Source organism: Geotrypetes seraphini, chromosome 11, assembly GCF_902459505.1.
Source record: "Geotrypetes seraphini chromosome 11, aGeoSer1.1, whole genome shotgun sequence".
NCBI lineage: Eukaryota > Metazoa > Chordata > Amphibia > Gymnophiona > Dermophiidae > Geotrypetes > Geotrypetes seraphini.
In genome coordinates, this window is record NC_047094.1 from 57,576,573 (window position 1) to 57,602,505 (window position 25,933).

General features: G+C 42.1%; 1 protein-coding gene across 4 annotated transcripts in view; it reads right to left on the reverse strand.

Annotated features, from left to right (window-relative positions):
* NLRC3 (NLR family CARD domain containing 3) overlaps positions 1-25,933 on the reverse strand; it is a 145,830-nt gene that overhangs the window by 9,117 nt on the left and 110,780 nt on the right. For 3 of the 4 annotated variants that reach the window (XM_033915094.1, XM_033915095.1, XM_033915093.1), the window contains exons 14-20: positions 23,435-23,518; positions 14,126-14,209; positions 7,967-8,050; positions 7,658-7,741; positions 5,887-5,970; positions 5,221-5,304; positions 2,630-2,713 (exon numbers count right to left, since the gene is read on the reverse strand). In XM_033915094.1, coding sequence (XP_033770985.1) covers positions 2,630-2,713; positions 5,221-5,304; positions 5,887-5,970; positions 7,658-7,741; positions 7,967-8,050; positions 14,126-14,209; positions 23,435-23,518 — 588 coding nt within the window. Of the gene's footprint in view, positions 1-2,629; positions 2,714-5,220; positions 5,305-5,886; positions 5,971-7,657; positions 7,742-7,966; positions 8,051-14,125; positions 14,210-23,434; positions 23,519-25,933 lie in introns of those variants that run through there. The other variant, XR_004536519.1, reaches the window with a different exon arrangement.

Genomic DNA, 25,933 nt, shown 5'->3' on the forward strand with positions numbered 1-25,933 from the left:
AACCCAATTAAAAAAAACCCACTAAACCAACTTTTTGGTTTTTACATGGATATTAAACAAATCCGTTCACACTTTCCTTGTTAAATCTTTCAGAGGATTTCATGCTTATTGATATGCTTCCCCTCTCTGATTTTCTTGTTTTAAGGCTTATTACATTACTTTCTCAGCCTTCATGTGATATAACAGAATAATAATAATATTACAAACATTGCTATCAAGAGGTGTTTTTTTCTACACAGTAAGCCACTATATCTTTTTAATTTTATGTTCCATAGCAGGGGTGCCCACACTTTTTGGGCTTGCGAGCTACTTTTAAAAATGACCAAGTCAAAATGATCTACCAACAATAAAAAATTTTTAAAAACACACTGTACACAGAGAAAATGTTAATTATCATTTATATTCCAGGTTGTTGTTTTTTTTTAAAGAGGTCAAGGCAGATGACTCTATGCACTGTCACCTCAGTAACAACCATACAAAAATAGACAAATATACCCCCCTCCCTTTTTACTAAACCGCGATAGCAGTTTTTATCGCAGGGAGCTGCGCTGAATGCCCCACGCTGCTCTCAACGCTCATAGGCTCCCTGCGCTAAAAAACACTATTGTAGTTTAGTAAAAGGGAGACATAGTGCAAAATATAGACAGCAGATATAAATTCTCAAAATGGACACATTTTGATCACTAAATTGAAAATAAAATCATGTTTCCTATCTTTGTTCTCTGGTGATTTCATGAGTCTGGTTGCATCAAGTCTTTCTTCCCTTCTTTCAGCCTTTATGCTTCCTCTCCTCCAGACCTCATTCCTCCCCCAACTTTTTCTTCCTTTCTCCCTGCCTCCCTTTCTGTTTTTTTCTCTCTTCATGCCTCCTTTCTTTCTTTCTGTTTCCCTTCTTCCTTCTGTCTCGCTGCCTGCCCCCTTTCTTTCTTTCCCCCTGCCCTCCCCCAAGCCACTGCCGCCGCCATAGAGGAACAGGCCCCAAAGCCACCGCCACCCCAAGCTCTCCCTGTTTCCTTGCATCGGGCCGACCAGCAGTCCTCTCCCCGATGTCAATTCTGCTGTCGGAGAGGAAGTTCTGGGCCAGCCAGGCAGCGATTGGCTGGCCCGGAACTTCCTCTTTGACGACAGAATTGACGTCAGGGAGAGGAAGGCTGATCGGCCCAGTAGATTGTGAAGGCAATGCGAGTATCACGGAGCCCGGGATGGGCTCCGCGATCAACTCACTTTGCCTTCGCGATCTGCCGGTCGATTGCAGTCAACATATTGTGCACCCCTGCTCCATAGTCTTTTCCATCGGCTTTTCTACGATAGTTCCTACTTTTTTTATCATCTAAAGCAATTCTTTTCAAGAAAATCATGCTTTTGTTTGATTACAAAATTCCTTGCCCTTTTTCATTCAGATCTACTCAGGGAAAGGACTGTTTTCAACTGTTCATTGGGTTGGCTGCTTCATATAGATGCATTAGCCCAGGGGTAGGGAACTCCGGTCCTCGAGAGTCGTATTCTAGTTGGATTTTCAGGATTTCCCCAATGACTATGCATGAGATCTATTTGCATGCACTGCTTTCAATGCATATTCATTGGGGAAATCCTGAAAACCCGACTGGAATACGGCTCTTGAGCACCAGAGTTCCCTACCACTGCATTAGCCAGTAGTCCTCTCTTATTTGGGTTTTGAATCTTTTTGGCATCTCCATCACCTATATTTATATTCAACTGACTCTAGGAGGTTGTTTATTATATATATATATATTTTTTTTTTTGTAATTTTTTATTTAAAACACTTGAAGAACACAAACATGAAAAACATCGATACAGTGCCCACGCAGGGGCAACCCTCGGCAGCCAACAGCCCAAAAATGCCAACTCAGTGTTAAACAGTTTTTCAACAATCCCCCCAATCAAATCCCCCCTTCCCACCCACCCCAACCCCATCCCCCCCTCACCCCCGAGGAGAGTGGAAACATCCAACACCCCAATACCAAGACCTCCCAAGGAGAGGAAAAGAAAACCCAATAACCAACCCCCAACATGGTGTATTATATTTTAACCTCCATGCATATAGGTTTTCTCGGAATCTTCCGTTTACCTCTAGTAGAGCATGAAGTTCCTCTATTCTTTTTTTCCGTTAGGTTCCTTCCCTTGCCTCCACACTCTCGTATCAGACAGGTCTAGATTTTTGCGAGGCAACTTAAATCTTTCTGAGTTTCTTGGAATCCAACTCTCCCTCCATCCCTTTTATTGAAGCTAGGGCAGTCCCACATGTGAGCATATGCTGCCTGCTTGTCCTAGGATAAAGCACAGTTACTTACCATAACAGGTGTTATCCGGAGACAGCAGGCAGATATTTTCACATCCCACCCACCTCTTCACTTGGGCACAGAATTGACAACCTCACGTGCTGGCGTTGGGCAGGAAGGCACTCATGCATGCGCAGTGTGGGCAGAATTAAGCTTTGAATTCTTAAAGGGCCAGTGCACTTTTTTACTGCTCTTGCTGGGGCTCCATGGATGACATCACTCACATGTCAGAATATCTGCCTTCTGTCTCTGGATAACACCTGTTAAGGTAAGTAACTGTGCTTTTCCCAGCCATGTTTCTGGCTCTGATATATTAATTAGGCTCTTACTTGATATGCGTGAGACTGTGGTTGCCTGTCAGTACAGTGGCAATACAGATTGCTCCATCCATACCCAGTGAGTTCTCCTGAAGACTGCAGAGATGTGGAAAGAAACTGCATTAAGAGCAGATCATTGGAAAGGAGAGAAGAATGCAGCTGTCCGCTATCAAAGTGAGAGGTCTACTGAATTATTGCAGCATACAATAATTTTAATAAAAACAGTAGGAAAATTATACTTTATGACCTCTGTACTAAAAATATAACATGCATGCTAACCAATTAACAGGCAACATACTAAATTTTTGTGCACACCTGCAAACAAAAATTGGTCCCATATGTCACACACACACCATTAGTAGTATATTAGGTAGGGATGTGCATTTGGTTCATTAGCGGCCCCCTTTAAAAATTTTAGGGTCCCTTGTACTAAACTTTGCTAATTTTTATACTAAACCACACACTAACAGCAAAACTTAATATGGTAAATGCAACTAGCATATCCAACCTCTCTGCTTTTACAATATAGGGAAATTATTGCATGGCAGTGGTTAGAGTGGCTTATGGGCCTGGGTCCTCCTCTCTATGGTTCCCTAGCCCACCCCTCAGACTACTTAAGCCACCTCTGTGCAGCTCTACTAGGCTTTCCTATGCCAGGTCCTGATGTTCTGGAGGCAGGTATGTACGTTTTTATTCCAATTTTTATGTTGGGGGGGGGGGTTCAGTGATCATTGGGGGAGTGTGGGGGTCTGTACTTTGTCCCTGCAGTGGTTCTCTGATCACTTTGGATACCTTCTGGCACCATCTGCCACTGCATGTAACATGGTGTGTGCCCAGCAAAAAAAAAGCACATGGTAGTAGCAGTGCTTTCCCCACTGCAGGGCTAGCTTAACCTATGGATAGTGTGACCATATGGCTCCAGAAAAAGGGGACGGATTGAGACATCCGGGTTTTACTTCCATTGAAAGCAACCAAGATGTCTCAATCTGTTCTCCTTACTTCCATTGCTTTCAGTGGAAGTAAAACACGGATGTCTCAATCCGTCCCCTTTTTTCTGGAGCCATATGGTCACACTACCTATGGACCAGGTGAGGTTCTCGCCCAGGGCACTAAGCACCCGGACCATAATGTCACCAGCCCATTTTAACATACCAATACTTCCCTCCTCCTCTTCTGATGTTGCTGCTCTGTCTTGGAAGGATGCCGCTTCATAGGCCAGCTGCTGCAAGGGAGGAGGGCCAGCATCAGTGTCAAAGGAACCTCCCTCCTCATGGCAGCTGATATATGAAGCACAGGACCAGGCAGTAGCATCAGAGGAGGAGGGGGGGACTGGCTGGAGGCGGGGCATGAACCAGACAGCCAGCTCCCACCCACTCCAGCATTAAGCAGCTAATGTGGGATTTCTACCGTGCTTGCTGCTTTTTTAATGCAGAAAACATTAGCACAGTCTACCATTTATTTATTTTAAGTATTTATATACCACTTATAGCCTAAATGGTTTACATTCAGGCACTCAAACATCTTCCCCTGTATGTCCCAGTAGGCTTACAATCTATCTACTGTAATAAGATAAGGGGGGGATTGAGTGACTTGCCCAGGGTCACAAGGAGCAGCATGGGATTTGAACCCACAATCTCAGGGTGTTGAGGATGTGGCGCCACACACTCCCATTTTACCATGTGGTTAGCTGCTTAACACAGCTTAGTACAAGGGCCCATGGGTGTTTACAAAATTGATTTTAACCCGTTAATAAAAATGTAATTCACATTAAATCATACGTTAACACATATGTGAAGCAAACTGAATAAATGTCTCAAATTTGGGAAGGAAGTTCAAAAAGTGAAATGTTTTCTTTGCACATCCTTATATTGGTATATCTGTCCTTCCTCAGAAGCTCCATACTGTACTGCAACCAAGCTCCAGCAGGTGGATTCTGAGTTTCATCACTAGAAGCCCTCATGAGTAGTCAGGAAGTAAATATTAATAACGTGTAAGCATGTTTCAGTACCCGCAGATTTGGTTATTCGCGATTTTTTTTTTTTTTTAAGAAATACTGCATCCCAGACCTTCCTCAGACCCTACCTGGTGGTCTAGTGGTGGCGCGGGGCAGGATCAATCTTCCCACACTCCTGCCCCATGCAGAGCCGTCATCAAAATGGCTGCTGTGAGTTCCCGTTGTAGTCTCGAGACTACAACGGGAACTCACGGCAGCCATTTTGACGACGGCTCTGCACGGGGCAGGAGCGTAGGAAGATCGATCCTGCCCCGTGTCACTGCTAGACCACCAGGTAAGGTCTGGGGAAGATCTGGGATGCAGGAGGGAGGTGGGGTGGATCAGAGCCGGCCCTAAAAGTTATTTGCATTTTTAAAAAATATTCGCGGGCTGGCTCTGCCCCTAACCCCCGTGAATATTGAGGGGGAAGTGTAGTCCAAAATTAGAATATAAGGGTGTTATGATTAATAAATTTAAACCATAAACCATACAGCTCTGTTATTGCCTGAGGAAGGGCAGTAGATTAAATAAATTTAAATCATAATTTAAACTATAAACAGGGGTTGTGCTACCATTTAATGAAGTCACTAGCCAAGGAACAGTTACTTACTTCAGAATTCGGAGGCTGGTATTTGCCTTCAGTGCACAAGCCATGGCTTTTGCTCCAGCAACACCAATGGAGTTTCCTCTTAGGCTATGAAAAATGGGAGGTAAAATGCTCAGAGTGAAATGAACAGGTAAAACAACCAGCCTACAGCTAACTGATGAAAGTGGAAAATGAAGCAACCTTAACACATAAGGCAAAAAAAAGGGCAGGGACGTAGGGTTTATGACTGACTTTGGGTTCCAAAACCTATGCTGGTTTTAATCCCCTAAAAAAGAACGGGTCTAAACTCCCCTGCTATATCACACTGATGTTAAGTAATCTCTTGGTGCTAACTCTGACCAAAGCAGAAAAGATTCCACGAAAATGGGGGAAACGAGGACAGAGAGACAAACTCTTGTCTTCAAATTAACACATGGTTAAATTATCTGAGTCAGAGTTTCCCCACTTACAGAATTACCCCCACAGAGCATCCCCACCCAGTGGAGGCAATACATTTATGAGAAGTACAACAGAGAGAAAAAACATGGGGTAGTCACAGCAGTGAACACTGCAATACTACGGGCCCTGCTTGATTTCTAATAACATATAGGAAATATTAGTGTGGGCAGACCCAGCAGTTACCAGGCACCTGATCACTATTCCTCTTTCTAAATTTCTGAAGACACTTACTCCAAGGTTGTCAGGCTCCTGTTGACCTTTAAGGCCTCAGCCAGATATTTGGCACCATTTGCTCCAATGGAGGCTCCCTGCAAGCTGTAAAACATTTGGTTGAACATTTACATCAACTTTGTTTCAGATATATAAATTATTCCTCAGTTTGGACACAAAAGAGTCTTACTTGCAATAAACAAATGCCATAAGATACAACTCGGATTTGATACTCAGCTTGTATATCTAGTACTGACCCTAGTCAGGCTTGGGATTGCTACAAAGGAAATGCACTTGGCTATGACCGTGAGGGAGTGGCAGAGACAGCTCAGATGGCAGGTCTTGATGGCCAAGTCAAATGGGGCATGGGAAGAAGTGTTGACCTACTTCCCTTGGTACTTGGTTTGCTAGGTGGAGGGCACAGTCAGTAGTGGAAGAATCTGAGTCATTGTGAATTAAAGCCCCTTGAAGATGAAACCTTGATCCTCCTCATAACCAACTCTGCAACTACCAGCAGACCCAATATGGAAATATAGCACAAATTAATGGTTACAGGGGCTTGTTACCCATAAGATAAAGGAAGAATCCAGCATCAAGTGTAGGACAGGGAGATAAAGGTGTCCCAACTAGGACCAGAAAAGATTGTGTGTTGTGGGGACAGGTTAGCACAAAAATCCAGTTTCTATCTAAATGCTATTAATAATAAAATACAACTCAAATACAAAATGTTCTGAACAATGTAAATCATACTGTGCAATAATAAAGAAGTCAATATTCAGTGGACTACTTCACTTTAAATGGATAAGAGATATGTTCTAAAGGTGTTCAGATTTTCCGCAGTGCTATTTAAGGAAGCAGCACCATGTCTTATCTACCTGCTTTTGCATTCAAACTTGACTGCATTCATTATACAGAGCATGGCTGAATTCTGTCACTTGTAACTTTTTTTCTCTGTCCCCTGCCCCTCCCCCCACCAAATGCCAACCAAATTAAAACATTTCAGTTTTGGATGCATGGTCATTTATATGGCTAAAAGATAAACACTGGCCATGACAATATTTTAAGCATATACAGCTACGTCTGCTACCAACCACAAAAACCTTTCGAAAAATTGACCTGCAAGTTTGCAAAACAGTCCCTGAAGCCTCAGTGTTCCTTTAAAGATCCCATAATATTTTTCAGTTGTATATTTTTGCACATTGTGATATCTTTAATTGGACCAGTATAAGAATTATACAACTAAGCTGTCAGCAGCACACTGGTCTCTTCTTCAATACTTTTAAGCAAATGCAGGGTGTTAAGTGGGTGACGTATATTCTACATGCTCTCTCCCTAAGCTGGTCTACAGATTCCTGTGTCTTCCCTCCAACCTTTACCGCATTGCTGTTTATGATGCTACAGGTGCCTGTGCTTCACTAATACTAGGGTTACCAGATGTCTGTGAAAACCCGAACATGTCCTCTTTATAGAGGACTGTTCAGGTGCTCGGACGGACTTTCCAAAACCTGGCAGTTTGGCAGGTTTTGGAAAGCCCCAATTAGTTTGGGCCACATATGGAGGGCCTCTGAGCATGAGAGGATGACATCACACATATCCGTGCATGTTCCAGGCCCTCCAGACGTGGTTGGAACTTGGGAATTGTGGGGCAGGGCTGGAGGTGGAACTGGGAGGGGCTGAGGCAGAATAAGGCAGAGCTGAAGGTGGAATGAGGCAGGGCCAGAGGCGAAACAGGGTAGGTCCATGTGTCTGATGTTTTGCGGTCTGAAATATGGTAACCCTAACTAATACGTACTAGAGGGCTGTGAGAACTGTGTTCACCTTCAGAGCTGCTGAGAGTGCATTCATCCCCTCATCTCCAATTGTGTTCTCCTGCAAACTGAAAAAGAATGGAAAACACTGGAATTCAACCACTCACCTGCAACCCCCCCCCCCCCCCTATCCCATATCACAACTACTGCAGCCAGGAAGTCTTGCACCAGAAATCTTTATCTACCAACCCATATCTCCTGCAACCTGATCTCTGGTCCCCTCCATTAATCTCCTTTTAACACAGAGAACCCTTGGACAGAAAAACAGAGCCTGGAGTGGGTAAATCACTTACTCAAGGCTTGTCAGGCTCTTGTTTGATTGTAGTGCTTGGGCCAAAGCCTTTGCAGCTCTCGACTGTATGAAGTTCCACTGGAGACTTCACAATGAAAAAGAAATAGCACAGGTAAAGTCTGTTTGTAAATCTTTCCGATAGTAGCTATATTTTCAACTGGAAAATTGAGTTTTCTTCTTGTAATATACAGAAGGTGGTATAGGAAAGGCCTGCATTAATTTTAATTGTTCTGTCATAAATGTCACAGCAGAGCTTCTGCTGTGATGGTATAAATAGCAGTCAAGGCTAGATTAAGGCCAGTTGATGCCCTAAATACAGCCCAACAATGATGCCCTTTGGCCCTTCCATTATTTAACTGACAAGACTCAAGCCCTGATGCACAAAGTAGAGAATGACACGGTGACAAAATTTGTCACCGTTCCCGTCCCCGCGGATAACCGCGGGAAATAACCCCTTGTCATTTTCTAGTGTCTATTTCAACCTCAGTCCTTCTATACCAGCATTCTTCAAAGCACAGCTTGTGGGTCAGTGGTTGTGGCCATTTATACTCTGATTCTTCCCTCTCTCCTTAAAGAATGAAATGAAGATGGTATACCGCGGTTATCCGCGGGGACGGTGATGAATTTTGTCACCGTGTCATTCTCTAGCACAAAGCTCCAACACCACAAGTAAAAATACCGTGGTAGGAATGATTTTTTCCCAATGGGTGATGCTTTGCATGAATAGCTTGCTCAGAAGAGCAATCGTTAGGCACAGCTCCTTTTCTCATCCTGTCAAAATTTACAAGTTTTTCTTCTGCCCACTGCTGCTGCTCTCCCTGCTAGCTCAGCTGATTGCAGCATGGGAATCCCCGATCAGCTGAGCAGGCAGGACTCCCCTCCAGGGGCTTCCCCTGTGCTCAGCTGTTTGGAGCTTCCCCTTCTGGTACAGCTGATAGCAGCAAACCACTATCAGCTGAGCTGGCAGGGGAAGCCCCAAATAGCTGAGCGCAGGGGAAGCTCCGGAGCTGGCAGTTTTGGGAAATCCTGCCAATTGAGCTGATAGGGGATTCACATGCTGTGATCAGCTAAGTCAGCAAAGAGAGCAGCATCAGGTAAAAGAAACCCCCCCCAACAATCAGCAAGAGAGATACCCACTCCCCCCCCTGCCTGAGGACACCCTCCGACATCCAACAATTGGCAGGATAGGCCCATTCCTTCCTGCTTGAGTATATTCCCCATCTCGATATCCAACAATAGGCATGAGGGATGCCCACTCCCTCCTGTCTGAGGACACCCCCTGGGACATCCCCCCAACTCCCGGTCTCCTGTACCTTCTATTGATGATGGGCAAGAGGATGCCACTTCAAAATGGTGGCCATGACCCTGCCTGGTGTATCCTGGGATGCACTGGGAGGGGCCTTAGATCCCAGTGCATCAATTGTCGGGGTGGGGGTTCCTCCTGCTGATCATCAGGTTTTTAGGGGGGGTGTCCTCAGGCAGGAGAAAGTGGACATCCCTCCTGACAATTGTCAGGGGGGGGGGGTATTTTATTTATTTATTTATATTTTATTTTATGCTAATAGGAGCAGCTGCTATGAGTGTGTTGTATGCTCACACAACACACACACAGCAGCTACCAGCAGCTCCAGAGCTACTGGAAAATTTCAGCATCGATTATTCGTTGCTGGGAGGGTGTTCCCTTTAGTGCATCACAAAGAGCTCATTAAAATACTAATGAGCTCCATGTAATGCATTTGCATAGGGTTCTCGGTGGCTGCTAAGACAATCAATAGCAGCCACAGATAACCCTTATGTGCATCGGCAGGAGAACTTTACGTGACAGTAAGACTGCTTTAAAGAGTGTTGCTGCCACAGAAAGCTTTTGTACATCGGGGCCTCAATAATAGGGATACCATACGTCTGGGAAAATCCGGACATTTCTTCTTTTTAGAGGACTGTTCAGGCGCCCGGAGGGATTTCCAAAACTTGGCAGTTTGTCTGGGTTTTGGAAATCCTGATCTCAGAGGCCGTGTCTGGAAGCCTGTGCGCATGTGCAGTCGTCACTGCGATGGCATCATACACACACACCTATGCACATGACATCATTGCATCGACGTCCGCGCATGCACAAAGGCTTCCAAATGCAGCCTTCAAGCTCGGGTAGGGGGAGGCAGAATGGGGCGGGACGGGGCAGGGCCAGGAGTCCTTTTTTTTCAAAGAGGAAATCTGGCAACCCTACTCAGTCAGTACTGAGAGATATTATTGTACAAAACAAATCATCATATACATCAAATCATCATTTATAATGATTAGAGAAACACTGAAATTCATGTTGGATAATGGGTATGGCAAATGACAGTGAAAGAGTTAAGGGCACGATAGCTAGGGGAGAAAACCTCTTTGGTACTCCAAGTACATGCTTATTTTGCTTAGTAGTTAATCCAGGGCTGGTTATAGTGTTTACTAGATAATGTTTCTCTTTCATTTGATTGTGTTTTAGAGAATAACTAAATTCTGCCCCCAATATTTGCAGTTCTCAGACTCAAAATATCCCCCTGGTCAGAGAAATGTGAACAAAGCTGGACGACCAATACACCTGTTGTCCTTGGAGGATACCCGATACAAGTAAGCAACTTTGCATTATTGAATGTTTAGTGCCAGCAGTAGGAAGTATTGAGCCAGCACAACCTGTATGAGCAGACTGAGGAAGGGATGACTTACCTATGACAAAAGGTTAGGGTTCTTCAGCTTGAACTGATGCGAAATATGTTAGAGGTCTATAAATTACTAAGTGGAGTGGATTACAAGGATTAAGGGGCCTCTTCACTCAACATGTAAATAAACTCTGGAATTCATTGCCAAAGAACATGGTAAAAGCAGTTAGCTTAGCAAGGTTTAAAAAAATGTTTAGACAATTTCCTAAAAGAAAAGTATGTTAGCTATTATTAACATGGACAGGAAAATCACTACTTATTTCTAGAATAAGCAACATAAAATCTGTTTTACTCTTTTGGGATCATGTGTCATTTCCTTGCACCTGGATTGGCCACTGTTGGAAGCAGGATATTGATGGACCTTTGGTCTGTTCTAGTATAGCAATGCTTTATATTCTTATACAATAATACATGGTAACCTAGTGCTGGTAACAGAGTGGTTCCTGTTAGCTAGAAATATTTTCAGATAACCAGAACAGATGGTCTAATACAGGGGTGTCCAACCTTTTGGCTTCCCTGGGCCACATTGGCCGAAAAAAATTTTTCTGGGGCCGCACTAACATTAGCCGATGAGCAAAAACAAGGTTGAGCAGGTCCCAAATCTGCAATCACTAATATAGAAGATGTATATATCTAATAAACCTTCATTAAAGGGACACTGTGGAGAGGAACCCAAAAAAGCAGTAATACCCTGACTGAGTGACCCTCCACGTACACCGCTGAAAGTGGAGCAGCCACAGGCTTCTGCATTCCCATTCTAATGATCAGGGATGCGCGCTCCTGGTTCTCCCATTCACTTCTAGTACAGCTACAGTGAGCCTCTTCAGAGGTGAGCCTCATCAGAGCGGGGATGCTGATCAGCTGTCAGCAGCGCACGTGGAAGATCGTTTAATCAGGGTAAATATTACTGCTTTTTTGGACCTCCCACTTTGAGCTTAGACTCCCTAAAAATGAATATCTCCCCTGCTATAGCTAGTAGGGATCCCCCAAGCCTCACCAACTGACCGCCATCTCCTCCCCCTCCAACTTCCCAAGTTCTGCAGCTGGCAGCAATATTGCAGAGCTGCTGCCTTCCCTCCCCCCCTTGGCTTTCATGCATGCATGAAAGCAGGGGAGTTTGAGAATATTGGCATTGGCTGCAAAGCTTGGAGAGTTTGAGTTGCCAGACTGGAGGAAGATGTCTTTAGTTGGCAGGGCTTGGGAATCCCACTAGCTCAAGTATTTATAAATTGCACTCAGGCGGGGAGAAACTTTGGTGCCCATCTACTAATTTTGGGCTCCAGTCCCTCCCCCAAATCAGCTGTATATGACTAAACCACTGAATACAAAAATAATTGTGATGCACATATCCCAAAGCTAACATATTCCAGTTAATAAATTCAAAATAAAACAATTTTTTTCTACCTTGTTGTCTGGATGTTTTGTTTTTCCATCATTTTGGTCCCAGTTTCTCTTTCTCTTTCTATCTTCAACTAATTCTCTTTCCAGTGTCTGCTGTCCATTTTTTTCTCCTCTTCTGTCATTCCATTTCCTTCTTATGCCTATCTCCAACATATTGATTTTTCCCTTTCAGCTTTCTTAACTTTTTCTTTTCTGCCTCTGTCCACTCAAATCTTGCCTTCTTTTTCACCCTTCTTCTTTTTAAATGTTCAGCTACCTCTCAATTCTCCATCTTCTCTCTGTCCCTAGCTCTCCCATTTCCCATCTCACTCCTTTCCCAGCCTCCTATTCCCTTCTATCTACTACCCATTACCACATTTCTACCATTGTACCCACTTCTCTCTCACTCATCTTGTCATCTCCCTTTTGACCTCATCCACATGGCTCACCACTTTCAGAATTCCCCTCCCTCTTTCCACTGGTCAAGCTATAACTCCATGTCCCTCTCTCCACTGCTGAGGCTATAATTCCCTGTCCTTTTCTTTCCATCCCCTAGTATCATTTTATCCCAGCTCTCTTCCCTCCTGCCCTCCCATGGTTCCATCTTTCCTCCTCTATCTCCATGATCCAACATTTTGCTCCCTCTCTTTTCTGCTTTTCTTCTTTCCCCCCTTGATGCCGAACAATGAAATGGAGAAAAAAAAGAGATGCTGCATCTCTCTGCCTTCCATCCTCTGCCTTTCATCCATAGATCCAACTTCTCTCCCTTTCTCTTCCCAACTGCCCCATCCCATCTCTCCCCCTGCCTGCCTTTCTTCCCCAGGTCCACCATTTCTTCCTTTCTCTTGCCAACAGTTCTCCCTTCAAGTATCTCTTTCCTTCTTCCTCCACACCACCCCAGGTCCAACTTCTCTCCCTTCAGACCACTGCCCACCATCTCTCTCTCTTTATCCTCTGTTTCTGACCCCATAAGCTCTCCCCCCCATGCCCAATCTGGTACTTCTTTTAATAACCTCCCCACCCCAAAAAAACCCCAACATTCAGGAGGCTTCCTCGGCCCAGCATGTTCTCCCCCTTCTCTCTGTGCCCATGCATCTCTACCTCACTCCTCTCCCACCACGTCCAATAATTCTCTCGCTGTCTCCGTCCTTCCTCTCTCTGCCCAACAGTTCTCCTCTTTCTTTATCTCCCCAATTGCACCATCTCTTTCCCTCTCTCAGACACCCAATTCTCCCTTTCTATTATCTCCTTCACCTGTGTATCTCTTTCCCTCACTCCCTCTATTCTTCCATCTTATGGCTCTTGATCCCCTCTATCTTTCCCTTCATTCTGTGTCCTAAGTTCATGCCCCTCCTTCCTTCTTTCCATCATTTTTCCTAAGTTTGTGCTCCCTCCCTCTCAAGTCTTCTCAAGTCTCATGCCCTTCTCCCTTTCTCCCTTCTGTGCCGCAGGTGTTTACCTTCTTTCCTACTCCTTCCGCCATCTTGCAGTGTTCGCTCAAAGCCACGGGCAGCAGCTCCCATGCGCCTCCCACGGCTGATCTGGAAGCATTCCCTCAACACGCTCTTCTCTCTTTATCCCTTCTGTGCCGCGGGCGTTTACCTTCTTGCCTGCTCCCTCCTTCATCTTGCAGCAGTGTTTGCTCAAAGCCGTGGGCAGCGGCTGATCTGGAAGCGTTCCCTCTGACATTATGACGTCAGAGGGAATGCTTCTGGGTCTGCCACAGGAGGAATATAGGAGCTGTTGTCTGTGGCTTTGAGCAAACGCTGAAGCAAGACGGAGGAGGGAGCCGGAAAGACGGTAAACACCTGGGGGCAGCAGAGGAAAACACCACATCATCCTCGAGCATGAGTGGGGCCGCACAAAATTCTTCACTGGGCCACATGCAGGCCGCAGGTTGGACACCCCTGGTCTAATGTCTCTCTGCCTTCCTCGGGCTGTGTTCAATCCCAGAAGTGGGCTCGCATTAATTGTTGCTTAAGCGCCTCACTTCAGTGCCAGGTTCACACCGTCACTTGGCACCAGTCCCAAAAACTATAGTACTTGCTTCAACTTATTAGAAGCTAAAGTAGCAAAAGACTCACTGAAGAGAAGCCAGTGTCTGATTCTCTCTCATGGCTAGGGCAATTGCCTTAGTGCCTTCATCATGCAACAGATTTGCTGTCAAGCTAGAATGAAAAACAGAAAGTGGGGTGTAAGTGCTTGCATCTAAATTATATGCACAGAACTGCTGTAAATGCTAAAGCAATGGTTTTTCAAGCATTTTTGATTGCGGCACACTGTAAAACACATGAACATTTTTCCAGCGCACTTGTGCACAAAATAAAAAAATATATATATTAACTATGAATAAAAGTAACAAACTTCAGAAAGTTATTAATAACCTTGATGTAATAAATTAAGCGTGGTTGTGTGAAACATGGTCTTCATGTTTTTTGACGACTTTTAAAATGTTGGGACGTATGAGAGACAAACATACCTTCATTTTATCTTCAATACTTCAGACTGGATGGACCATTCGGGTCTTTATCTGTCATCATTTACAATGCATTGAAGTCTCTCTCTCTCCTTTTTTTGCATTTAAAATTAGGTAGTGAATGATCCGGCCTTTTCTGTGTCCTTGGATGCAGAGAAGGCCTTTGATCGAGTTGAGTGGACCTTCATGTATCAAGCATTGGAATGGTTTAGTATAGGTTCAGGATTTATACAAATGATTCAAACATTGTATAGCTCCCCTGTTGCTAGATTGTATATTAATAATAATTTCTCGGAGTGTTTTAGTCTGCAGAGGGGGGTTAGACAAGGTGGTCCCTTATCTCCTTTGCTTTTTGATATTGTATTAGAACCCTTGTTGTTAGCTATTCATCAAGCGAAGGAGATACAGGGTATTCCTTATTGAGATCGGGAATATAAGGTTTCTGTTTATGCAGATGATATACTGCTTCATTTGAGAAATCCAGAAACAACCATTCCAAGATTACTAGAATTGATAGAGAAATTTGGAAAATTTTCAGGGTACAAGATAAATTGGAGTAAATCAGAAGTTCTTCCACTTAATGTGCATTGTACAAAAGGTTTGTTTGATTCAATCCCCTTTCTATGGCAGGAGGATGGAATAAAATATTTAGGTATTTGGATAAAAAATATGCTAGAAGACACAATGAAAGTGAATGAAAAATTTTTATTACAGAAGGTAACAGAAATGTGTGAGCAATGGAATCCTTTATATCTTTCCTGATGGGGGAAAGTCCAAACTATTAAAATGATGATTTTGCCTGTGGTTTATTATCAAATGGATATGTTGCCAGTTTTTTTCAAGGGTCCTTTTATAAAAAAATTTAATAGTGTTCTTACAAAATTTGTTTGGCAAGGTAAAACTCCTAGAGTTTCTTTAGTATCTCTACAAAAGCCGATTGTAGAGGGAGGGGTAAATTTTCCCAATTTTTATAGGTATCATCAATCCTATATTATGCGCCAGGGTATGTATTGGGTCCTCCCAGAGCTCATTAAGAATATCCCAGATTGGTTATGGTTGGAATGGCGCCTCATGTTTCCTCTATGATTATGCCATGTTCTCAGTATCAAAATGCCTAGGTTGTATAAAGAAAACAGAATATTAGTGGATACAAGGAAAACATTAAGATTTGTAAGTAATTTAACACCTATTCCAATTCACAAAACAAACTATATGGCTAAACTCCAAGATTCAAATTGGCGGATTTAAAGTCATCTGAAAGTATTGGAAGATTGCAGGAATACATGTATTAGAAAATGTTATTTCTAATGGTAAGCTGCTTGATTTTTCACAGTTGCAACATAAATATGGCCTCAATAAATCACAAAGTTTTAGATGGATGCAACTGAAGCAGGACATTCAGGTGGGGTTCCCTGAGTGGAAAAATTTTAATAATCAATATAGTTTGGAGTTCTTATGCTTTCAGGTGGACTTCCTGGGACACCAGACCGCCCAATGGTATAAATTGATAGCTGGATTTATTAAGAAGAAACCAAAGACTGGTCTGAGGGACATTTGGAGCATTGAGATTAAGCATCAAATTACTACGTCTCAATGGCCACAAATTTGGACTTGGAGGATGAAATGTACAGTGTCTGCATCTATGAGACAAATTTGTTGTTTGTTTTTTTTGTTGTTGTTGCATAGAGCTTTATGGACCCTTGTTCGGTTACAAAAGTTGGATAGCTCTAAGTCTAATAGATGTTGGCATTGTCATCTTGAAGCAGGGACATTAGACCATTTATTTTTCTATTGTCCATTTATTATGGCTTTTTGGAAATCAATTTAGGGCCAAATTAATTGTTTATTAGAAAACCCGGTGGCATTGACCTTTGATACTATATTATTTGGCATGACAATGAGGGCAAAGAGTCAGATATCTCCAAATAACAATAAGCTTTTGCTTATAATGACAAGGGTTGCCATACAACAAATTACTTGCAACTGGAAGAACTGGAGTAGACTGAATTATAATTTTTGGTGGAACTCATTGTGTCATATATATAAAATGGAAAGAGTAATAGCTACACAGCAGGGGTTTTTAAGGAAATTTCAAGTTGTGTGGGAGCCGTTAACAAAATATTGTAATGAATAGATGCCATTTTTTTCCCTTAAATTTATAAGTTAAATATTCAGGGTGGGGGGATAATTTTTATCATATAAAATATTTGTTATGAAAGGGTGGGAAGGGAGGGATTTAAGGTTATATGAATTGTATTATTGCTGAATATTAAGTGATATATTTAATGTTAAAATGTTTTAACTTAATGTCACACTTATTGTAAGTTTGAAAATGAATAAAGATTTATTTAAAAAAAAAAAAATTAGGTAGTGAAGAAAACCCTAATTCACATAAGTATGATGTAGAAATGATATAGGGAATAATGCTTTGAGTACCTGAATAATTTGTAATCTGCATAGAATTGTAGGATATGCGGAATATAAATTATTTTTTAAAATCTGACGTTCTAGACATCATAAAAAATAATAAAAGAAAAGCTGAGTTCAGTCATTCACAGTGAAATATTCACAGAAGGGGGGGGAGAAAACAGGTGTGCCCACGCCACTCTTTCACTCATGAATTCCCGTGCCTTGCCACACCTCTCTTGACCCTCCCCAAGCCTCGCTTCTAAAATACTTACCCACAACAGGTTGTGACACACCATTTGAGAACCACTGTGTTAAAGCCTAGATTGCTAACAAATATATATAAATGATAATTTTCTATAATTTGTGTAACTTCCCCCAATCTGCCCACACGATGCTAGTATTCTATAAAAGAAAGCAGGCACCTGCTTTCCTTTGTAGAAAAAGCTCTAAATAGGCATCTTTTGGGCACTTAAAAATAGATGCCCCTTATAGAATTGCTATATGAGTGTCGCAGACAAAAAAAAATCTTCAGTTAGCCTCACTCTGAGGCAGATCCAAAGTACCAATTTACCTCCTGGGCTGAAAACCTACTGCAAGATGTCATCACAGGCACAGACTCAGAAGCAACATTATCTCATTTCATCTATTTTAACCAGCCTTTATTCAAGGTGGAGACAGAGTAACATACATAATAAAACACATTAATTACATCAAACCACAAGACTGACATTAAAAAGAAAGAAAAGTTCAATAGTCCAGCAGGTTATGCACTAGTGATCCAAAGTCTGCCTGTAACAGCAAGTGCTGTCTCAATAGTCTTTTAAAAGCTGTCAGATTCTTCTGCTTCCTAAGAGTCACTGGTGGCATATTCCATTCTGACATATCAGCAATGGAATAAATTATCTTCCATGTGTATTCCAATCTAGTTAGCTAAAAAGAAGCCACGTCTAACATACATGAATCCGCAGAGTGAAGGGCTTGCCAAGGTATGTACCAATGGAGAAGTTCAGTCAGGTATTGAGATGAATCCTGATATAGACTTTGATGCATCAGCACTAATTGTTGAAATTTTATCCATTCTGTTAAAGGCAACCAATGTAGTTTCTTAAGAACAGGAGTCATATGATTATATGTGGAAAGACCATAAAACAGGCAGACTATGGAATTTTGTACGATTTGTAAGAAATGGATATACTTAGCTGACAAGCCAACATACCATCAACCTACATTACAATAATCAAGACCAGACAATATCAAGCTTTGCAACACTTTCCAGAAAACCAGCTGTGAGATCAGCAACATAACTAACTCAGTAAATGCAGCTTAAAAAATGAACTTTTTACAATAGATTGTGCCTGGTGCTTAAGAGACATTTCAGAATCAAAAATTACCCCTAGATTTTTCACCCTATAAGAAACAGTATTCATCATATCAGACTATACAAACTGAGTAACAGGATCAGCAGTATACAGTCATTCCCCTGATTACAAGTGTCCAACTTATGTCAGACTCGTATTTATGAACAGGGGTACTGCTTCTCCCTTCGGTGTTCCAATGCACCCCTATCCCTCTCTCCCATGTCCCATTGTGTTCTTCTCCCTCCCATGTCCCAAAACACCATTCTCTCTCCCTCCCTCCCTCCATTCTGTGTCCCAGGTTCGTGCCTCCCTCTCACGAATGTTTACCTTCTGGTTGGCTCCCTCCACCTTCCAGCCACACTCGTTTCTCTTCACAAAGCCATGGGCAGTGGCTCCTACATGCAGAGAAACTCCCTCTGATGTCATAGGGAAGGCTTCCAGGTCAGTGATGGACCACGTGTAGGAGTTGCTGCCCACGGCTTTGTGAAGAGAAATTAGTGCAGCTGGAAGGAGGAGGAGGAGGAGGAGGGAGACGGCCAAAAGAAGGTTGTAAGATGTTTTGTAGGCTCAAGGGTCAGTATTCTTTGATGGATATGGTGTCAAAGAGAGAAGTCCTTAGTTTCTTCCAGAATGTGAGGGGTAGTTTGATTCAGATCTGATGGTTGTTGGGGGGGTTGATTCATGTCTTTGTGCCAATATATGTAAACATAGTGTTGAAATTTTTTATCTGAAGCCTTTTGTTAAGGGATAGTTCAACAGAAGTTTACTGAGATTTCTGGTTGAGGTGGACCATGAGGAAGAGAATAATTTTATGAGTGGCATGGTAGAATTTCCATGTAGGATGTGGAAGATTATACAGGAGATCTTGAAGTTTATTTGAGCAGTGATGAGTAGCCAATGCAGCTGTTTGAGATAGGTACGGGTGGGTCATATTTTTTCAGTTTGAAGATAAGTCTAATTGCTGTGTTTTGGATCAGTTGTAGTCTGCGAGTTAGTATTGTGTTGATGCCTGCGTAGAAGGAGTTACAGTAATCAAGCTGCGACAAAATTAGCATTTGTACAAGTATGGCGAAGGGTTGTTCATGGAAGTAGGGTCTTATGAGTCTCAACTATTGGAAAAAATAGTTTTCTTCCAGAGATTTGTGGTTCAAGGGATAGTGTGAAGTCCAGTATAACACCCAGTACTTTGGAGGATTCATCTATGTCTATTTTGGCTCTGGATAGCAGGACAATGCTCTTGGGCTCTGGATAGAAGGACAATCATGGGCCAAAATCAACAAACTCAAATTGAACAATTTGAGTTTGTTGATTTTGGCCCATGATTGTATCTTGTTGATGTTATCAGCAATTTTTTTTTTTGCCACATCTAGTCGATTGTCTGTAAAGGAAATGAGGAGGAGAATGTCAACCGCGTATGATAACAGGCATTCATTGTTGACGAATGTGATATTACCATGAGAGCTCATGAATAGGTTGAACAGTTTTGAGGAGAGGGGAGAACCTTGGGGTATTCCACAAAAGACTTTCCAGCTGTTAAGAGAAGTCTCCATTTTTCCGGACAAAGTATTCTCTTTTCGAAGACGTCATTAAACCAGCTAAATGTGCTGCCTGTGATTCCAATTTCAGTATGTTTTGTAAGGAGAAGGCTGTGGTTTACAGCAATGTGATCTAAATTAAGACAAGAGACTTGATGGATCTTATGATTCCTTTCTAACATTGTGTTTTAGCTTCTATGATAAAGAAGCTCTTACAATTTAAATTTGAATATATACAAGTACATTTTTCTCAGTAAAACATAATTGGCACTTTTGCATACCATAAAATGCATCAGAGGAGACTTAAAGATGTTAAAAGCATCTTTTATCGGTACCTAAAAGATTAAGGTTTCAAGAGGGGAAGGGGAAGGTAAAGGCATCATAAAAGGGACTAGTGCTAATCCCTGTGGAAGGTACAGGTAAGCAGACCATCTATTACCTGGAAGGATCTAAAAGCTGCCTGAAGGAAACTGTTAGTGTATACTGCTCAGCAATCTTAAAAGATAAATATTATTTGCATAAATTAGAGAAAAACCCTAAACAGAAGGAATCACTCCTATGACCTGAGACAAGTTTAAATATTGTATTGTACCAGGTTTAGCATACAAACCGAGACCAGTAGTATGAAGTTTATTAAGCACAAGCATCCAATGTTGCTATGTTTCACTTTAAAAAGGCTGCAGAGGTAAGACTGTCAATTCAGACATACAAAACAAATTCAAAGAAAGAACAATACATAAATCAAAACCAAAGTACATAAAATCATGACATAAAGAAAGCTATATAAGTAATCAAATTATGATAAAAACATAGAACAATAAAAATAAATTACATGCACAAAGTCATCATGCTTATAATTAATTAAGACAGAAAACAAGAAATTCTGTGGTGTGGTGTATTTAGACATTAGTTGAGCTAGTGGCACATGCACAAACAGATGAAGAAACATGCACATTCTGTATGTGTGTTGTCTTATTTGCAAGAGAGGGTAAAAACATTGACTAAGAAGGACACATACCTACAAAGGTTTTAAAACACAACTCAACTCTTTCTGTGGATTGTTTTTTTTCTGTTACATAGAGCTTTATGGATCCCTGTTCGTTTACAAAAATTGGATAGCTCTAAGTCTAATGAATGTTGGCACTGTCATCTCGAAGCAGGGACTTTAGATCATTTATTATTCTATTGTCCATTCATTATGAATTTTTGGAAATCAATTTGGGACCAAATTAACTGTTTATTAGATAACCCTGTGGCATTATCATATGATACTGTGCTGTTTGGTATGGCAATGAGAGCAAAAAGTCAGATATCTACAAATAATAACAAATTATTACTTATAATGACTGGGGTTGCCATTCAACAAATTACATATAATTGGAAAAATTGGAATAGATTAAATTATAATTTTTGGTGGAACTCCTTATGTCATATTTATAAAATGGAGAGACTTATTGCAATACAACAGGGTTGTTTCAGGAAATTTCAAGATATTTGGGAGCCATTAACAAAATTTTGTAATGATTAGAAAAATCTTGTTTCCCTTAAATTTACAAGTTCAATTATGGGGTGGGAGGGAGGGTATTTTTATTGTTACATGTTGTATAAGTATTGATTATATGATAGATAAGGGTGGGGAGGGGGGAGATAAGAGAATATTATATGTATCATTATTGATTATTAAGTGATATATTTATGGTTATTTGTATGGATATGTTATCACACTTCTTATAAGTTTAAAAATGAATAAAGATTTAAAAGAAAAAAAAAAAAGGTTTTAAAACACATCTTCCCCTTGTACTATAATTCTAAGCACAAGCCTAAAAATAACAAAAAAGACTTTTTCAAACAGGATCACTTTTTATAAAGAAAATACCACAGTAATAATCTTAAAATCATAGTTAAAACATAAAAGTACTCATTATACTCTAAACCAGTGGTTCCCAACCCTGTCCTGGTGGACCACCAGCCAGTCGGGTTTTTGGGACAGCCCTAATGATTATGCATGGGAGAGATTTGCATATAATGGAGGAGACAGGCATGCAAATCTGCTCCAGGTATATTCGTTAGGGCTGTCCTGAAAACCTGACTGACTGGTGGTCCTCCAGGACAGGGCTGGGAACCACTGCTCTAAACAGACCAGCAATTCTCCTCCACTACCTAGGCATGTATTATCCTTAGTCAACTTTTCACCCTCTCTTGCAAATGCGAAAACTCATATATATGCATGTTTCTTCCTATATTTGTGCATGTGTAAACACCCTAAACACTATTCTTTAAGTGTGTGTGTAAGTACTACAGTGTGCACCTGCAAGGAGGACATTTAACTGGACAGATATGGGCAAGCCTCCCAGTGATATACGTAACTTATACTGTAAGCCATGCATGCCCTTGCCACATTTAAACAAAATTGCAATAGTGGTGTGATGATCACAAAGACCAACAGTTTTATGAATTTATATCTTTCTCTGGATGCCGATGGCCTAGTAAAATAGCTAGGAAAACTGATGCAGTGCCCCCAGCCTTGACAAAGTGTGGCAAAGAGTTGGCCAGGGGAGCGTTAGTTGAACGCTGAAGCATCTCTCCAAGCGTCAATGCTGGAGATATTAATACACTATGAGACTGCTTCATACCTAAAAGCTAAGTCATTTAACCTACATTTAATATACTATTTATAAAACTTATTTAAAAACTATTTATAAAAATTATTTATAAATTTTTTTTAAAAAAGGGATGCATGAGGAAGTACCTGACCTAAGGAGTTAGTGGACTCCGGGGGTCATTCTGATATCCCACCGATATAAATTCATAAAACTGTTGGTCTTTGTGATCATCACACCACTATTGCAATTTTATTTGTTCTCTCTTTGGGAGTTCTTATATCATTCATTACATTTTTTTGTGAGGATGAGCTTGCCACATTTAGGCATGCTCAGTTGCCCAAAGTCTATGCCTGGTATAACAGTGCACACCCAAATGTAGGGTGCACTGATGCCAGGTGACGCTAGCATTCTATCACAGAATTTGGGCACCCAGATGCTGATATAGAATAACATAGTAACATAGTAGATGATGGCAGATAAAGACCCGAATGGTCCATCCAGTCTGCCCAACCTGATTCAATTTAAATTTTTTTAATTTTTCTTCTTAGCTATTTCTGGGCAAGAATCCAAAGCTTTACCCGGTACTGTGCTTGGGTTCCAACTGCCAAATCTCTGTTAAGACTTACTCCAGCCCATCTACACCCTCCCAGCCATTGAAGCCCTCATCCTCCACCAAACGGCCATACACAGACACAGACCGTGCAAGTCTGCCCAGTAACTGGCTTAGTTCAATATTTAATATTATTTTCTGATTCTAAATCTTCTTTGTTCATCCCACGCTTCTTTGAACTCAGTCACAGTTTTACTCTCCACCACCTCTCTCGGGAGCGCATTCCAGGCATCCACTACCCTCTCCGTAAAGTATAGACTCTCACTTTGTGACATCAGAGCACCTGAGGCACCCACTTACAGAATTGCTACCTTAGTGAAAAAAAGGGGTCTCCAGTACAAGTGCTGAACACAGATTAGCCCTTATTCCCTGTAATAATCAGAAAATGACTGGGTTTCTTACTCCAGGTCCTGCAGTGTGCTGTTCTGGCGCAGCGCATTCGCAATCTCCTTTGCTCCTTCCACACTGATAGAATTTTCCCGAAGACTAGGGGAAAAAAAACAAGCAGAAGACTGGATTGAACTCTAGTGTGACAATTCCTTTTTTTAAATTAAATAGTAGAAAATGTAGCGGAAGGACCATTTGCTACTGTTCTATGAACCTAGAAAAAGAATTCCTGAACTGGATATGCAGTTCAGCCTCTCTGGGGGTGATTCAGGGCTACAGTACAGCAGCAGTGATGCCATTTGGACCCTAGACACAGGTCTCATATCTACAAATCATCCAAAGAGCAGCATTGGATGCGCCTCTGGGGGAGCCAAAATTAGATATTTTAGCATAAGGGGGATAAGTGAATTACATAGGTTAAAGCAAAATGGACTAAAGAGACAGGTGGACCCCAGAGGCAGGAGGAAGTCAATGTGCTCTCCAAATTAAGGTCCATTTGTAGAACTGGCTGGGGCCTTCGCACTGAAATACTCTGAAGTGCTGCAGGGCACGAGTGAGTTTCAATGACAGGCTGTATGTGGAGTAGCAGGAGACACCATGGGCAATAAGCAGACCATATGGAGATAAAAGCAAGATCTAATCAAGGTGTTCCAAGAATAGTGCCCAACGCGTTTCGCCTGAAAAGTTGCCTCAGGGGCATGGCACAAGCTGGAGTTAAAAACAGTTTCCATCAATGATTTTTTTTTTTAATTAGTTGGTATTCCAAAACAACTTACTCCAACACTTAAACAAGAGAGTCCTGGGTCCATTGTGTCTGTTTTTGGACACCACCTAGTTTTTATCATTGGTGAAAGCTGCTCTTAACTCCAGCTTGCTACATGCCCCCGAGGCATCCTTTCAGGCATAACAACATACAGATAGCTTTACTGGATCAGACCAACGGTTCATCAAGCCCAGTAAACCGTTTTCACAGTGGCCAATCCATGTCACTAGTACCTGGCAAAAGTGCGTCAGGTACTTTTCTGGGAACACCTTGGGCTAGATTCACTAACCTGCCTCTCTGTGCCCGATCCGCGGCAGGCCAACCAATTCACCAAAGCTCAGCATGCAAATGGGGGAAATTGGAGGAACGCCCCCCACCGACCACACGGATCGCTAGTGAGCGATCCTGACGCATGTGCAGACTATCTGCTTTTCCTGTAGATGGTCTGCGCATGCTCTCTGGAGTAGCCCCGGGGGTGGGGTGGAGGGGCGAGTACAGTGTTTAACCGGGTTAGTGTTGAGCCCTGGCAAAGGGGTTGCCAGCACTCATTCAAGCCCCATAAAAGTGCTTCAGATGCAGAAAAGGAGCTCATAACAGGCCTTGCACGGGCACTTGGAAAACTTGCAGGGACGCTAGGTTTTGCCACCCTGACTCTCCTGCTTTTTGCTGCCCTTTCCCGCAGTGCAGCCTCGCTTTTAACTTGCTGGTTAAAACCACGGGTTCACACTGCGGGGAAGGGCAGCAGAGAAAAGGAGAGAGCAGAGTGGCCAGAGCAGGAGATCGGGGCAAAGAGCAGAGAGGAGGGCGGCCAGAACAGAAGATCGGGGCAGAGAGCAGGGTGGCCAGAGCAGGAGATTGGAGATCAGGGCAGAGAGCAAAGAGCAGGGCGGCCAGAGCAGGGTTTTAGCACAAGCGACTGGTCCTCACCAGTTGCTTGTTTTTTTGATTGGCCAGCCAGTCAGTTTGCCAAAAGAAAGTTTAGTGAATTGTGTCCTTTCTGCTTTGCATGCCGTTTTCCCTCATTTGCATGCACAGATCGGGATTGGATTGGAGGATAATCGGTACACAAGTTAGTGAATCGGGTCAGAGGGAAATCAGGTTACAAAGGGGTCACTTGAATCTAGCCCTTTGATTTAATCTTTTTAAAATCTGCTTATTGTCTTCTGTTCCACATTGGAATCTATAGTAATCCAATTGCCTTATTGTTTTCTCACAGAGAAGGACACACTACAGATTAGCACTGAGATTCTATTCTATTCGTTTCTTGTAACCCGCAATGTCAATCAGGATTTTATGCAGATAACAGACAAACTGGGAAAATTACAATCATATAGATAACACAATATTTCGATCTCATTAAAAAGATACATTTTCAGTTCTTTACAAAATTGAAAGTAAGGATTTATCTCTCTCAAACATAAAGGTAAATCATTCCACAACTTGGGGGCCTGAGTAACCAAATGATAACTCAAAAGGACAAAAATGTTGAATGCCTATCACTGAAGAAAACATTAACTTAAAGTATTGAGGTTTTCGAGCACAATTAAAAGAACTGGGGATAGTTGATGGAGCACTGGATGACAGACTTCAAGCTCAAGCTCAATACAGAGAAGACAAAATTCTTTGTCGCTTCACCACACCCGCACGACACCAAAACACCACTAGGCATTAACAAACTTAACTACCCCATACATCCCACCATTAAAATACTGGGTGTAACTCTGGACCAATGCCTAACCATGAAAGATCAG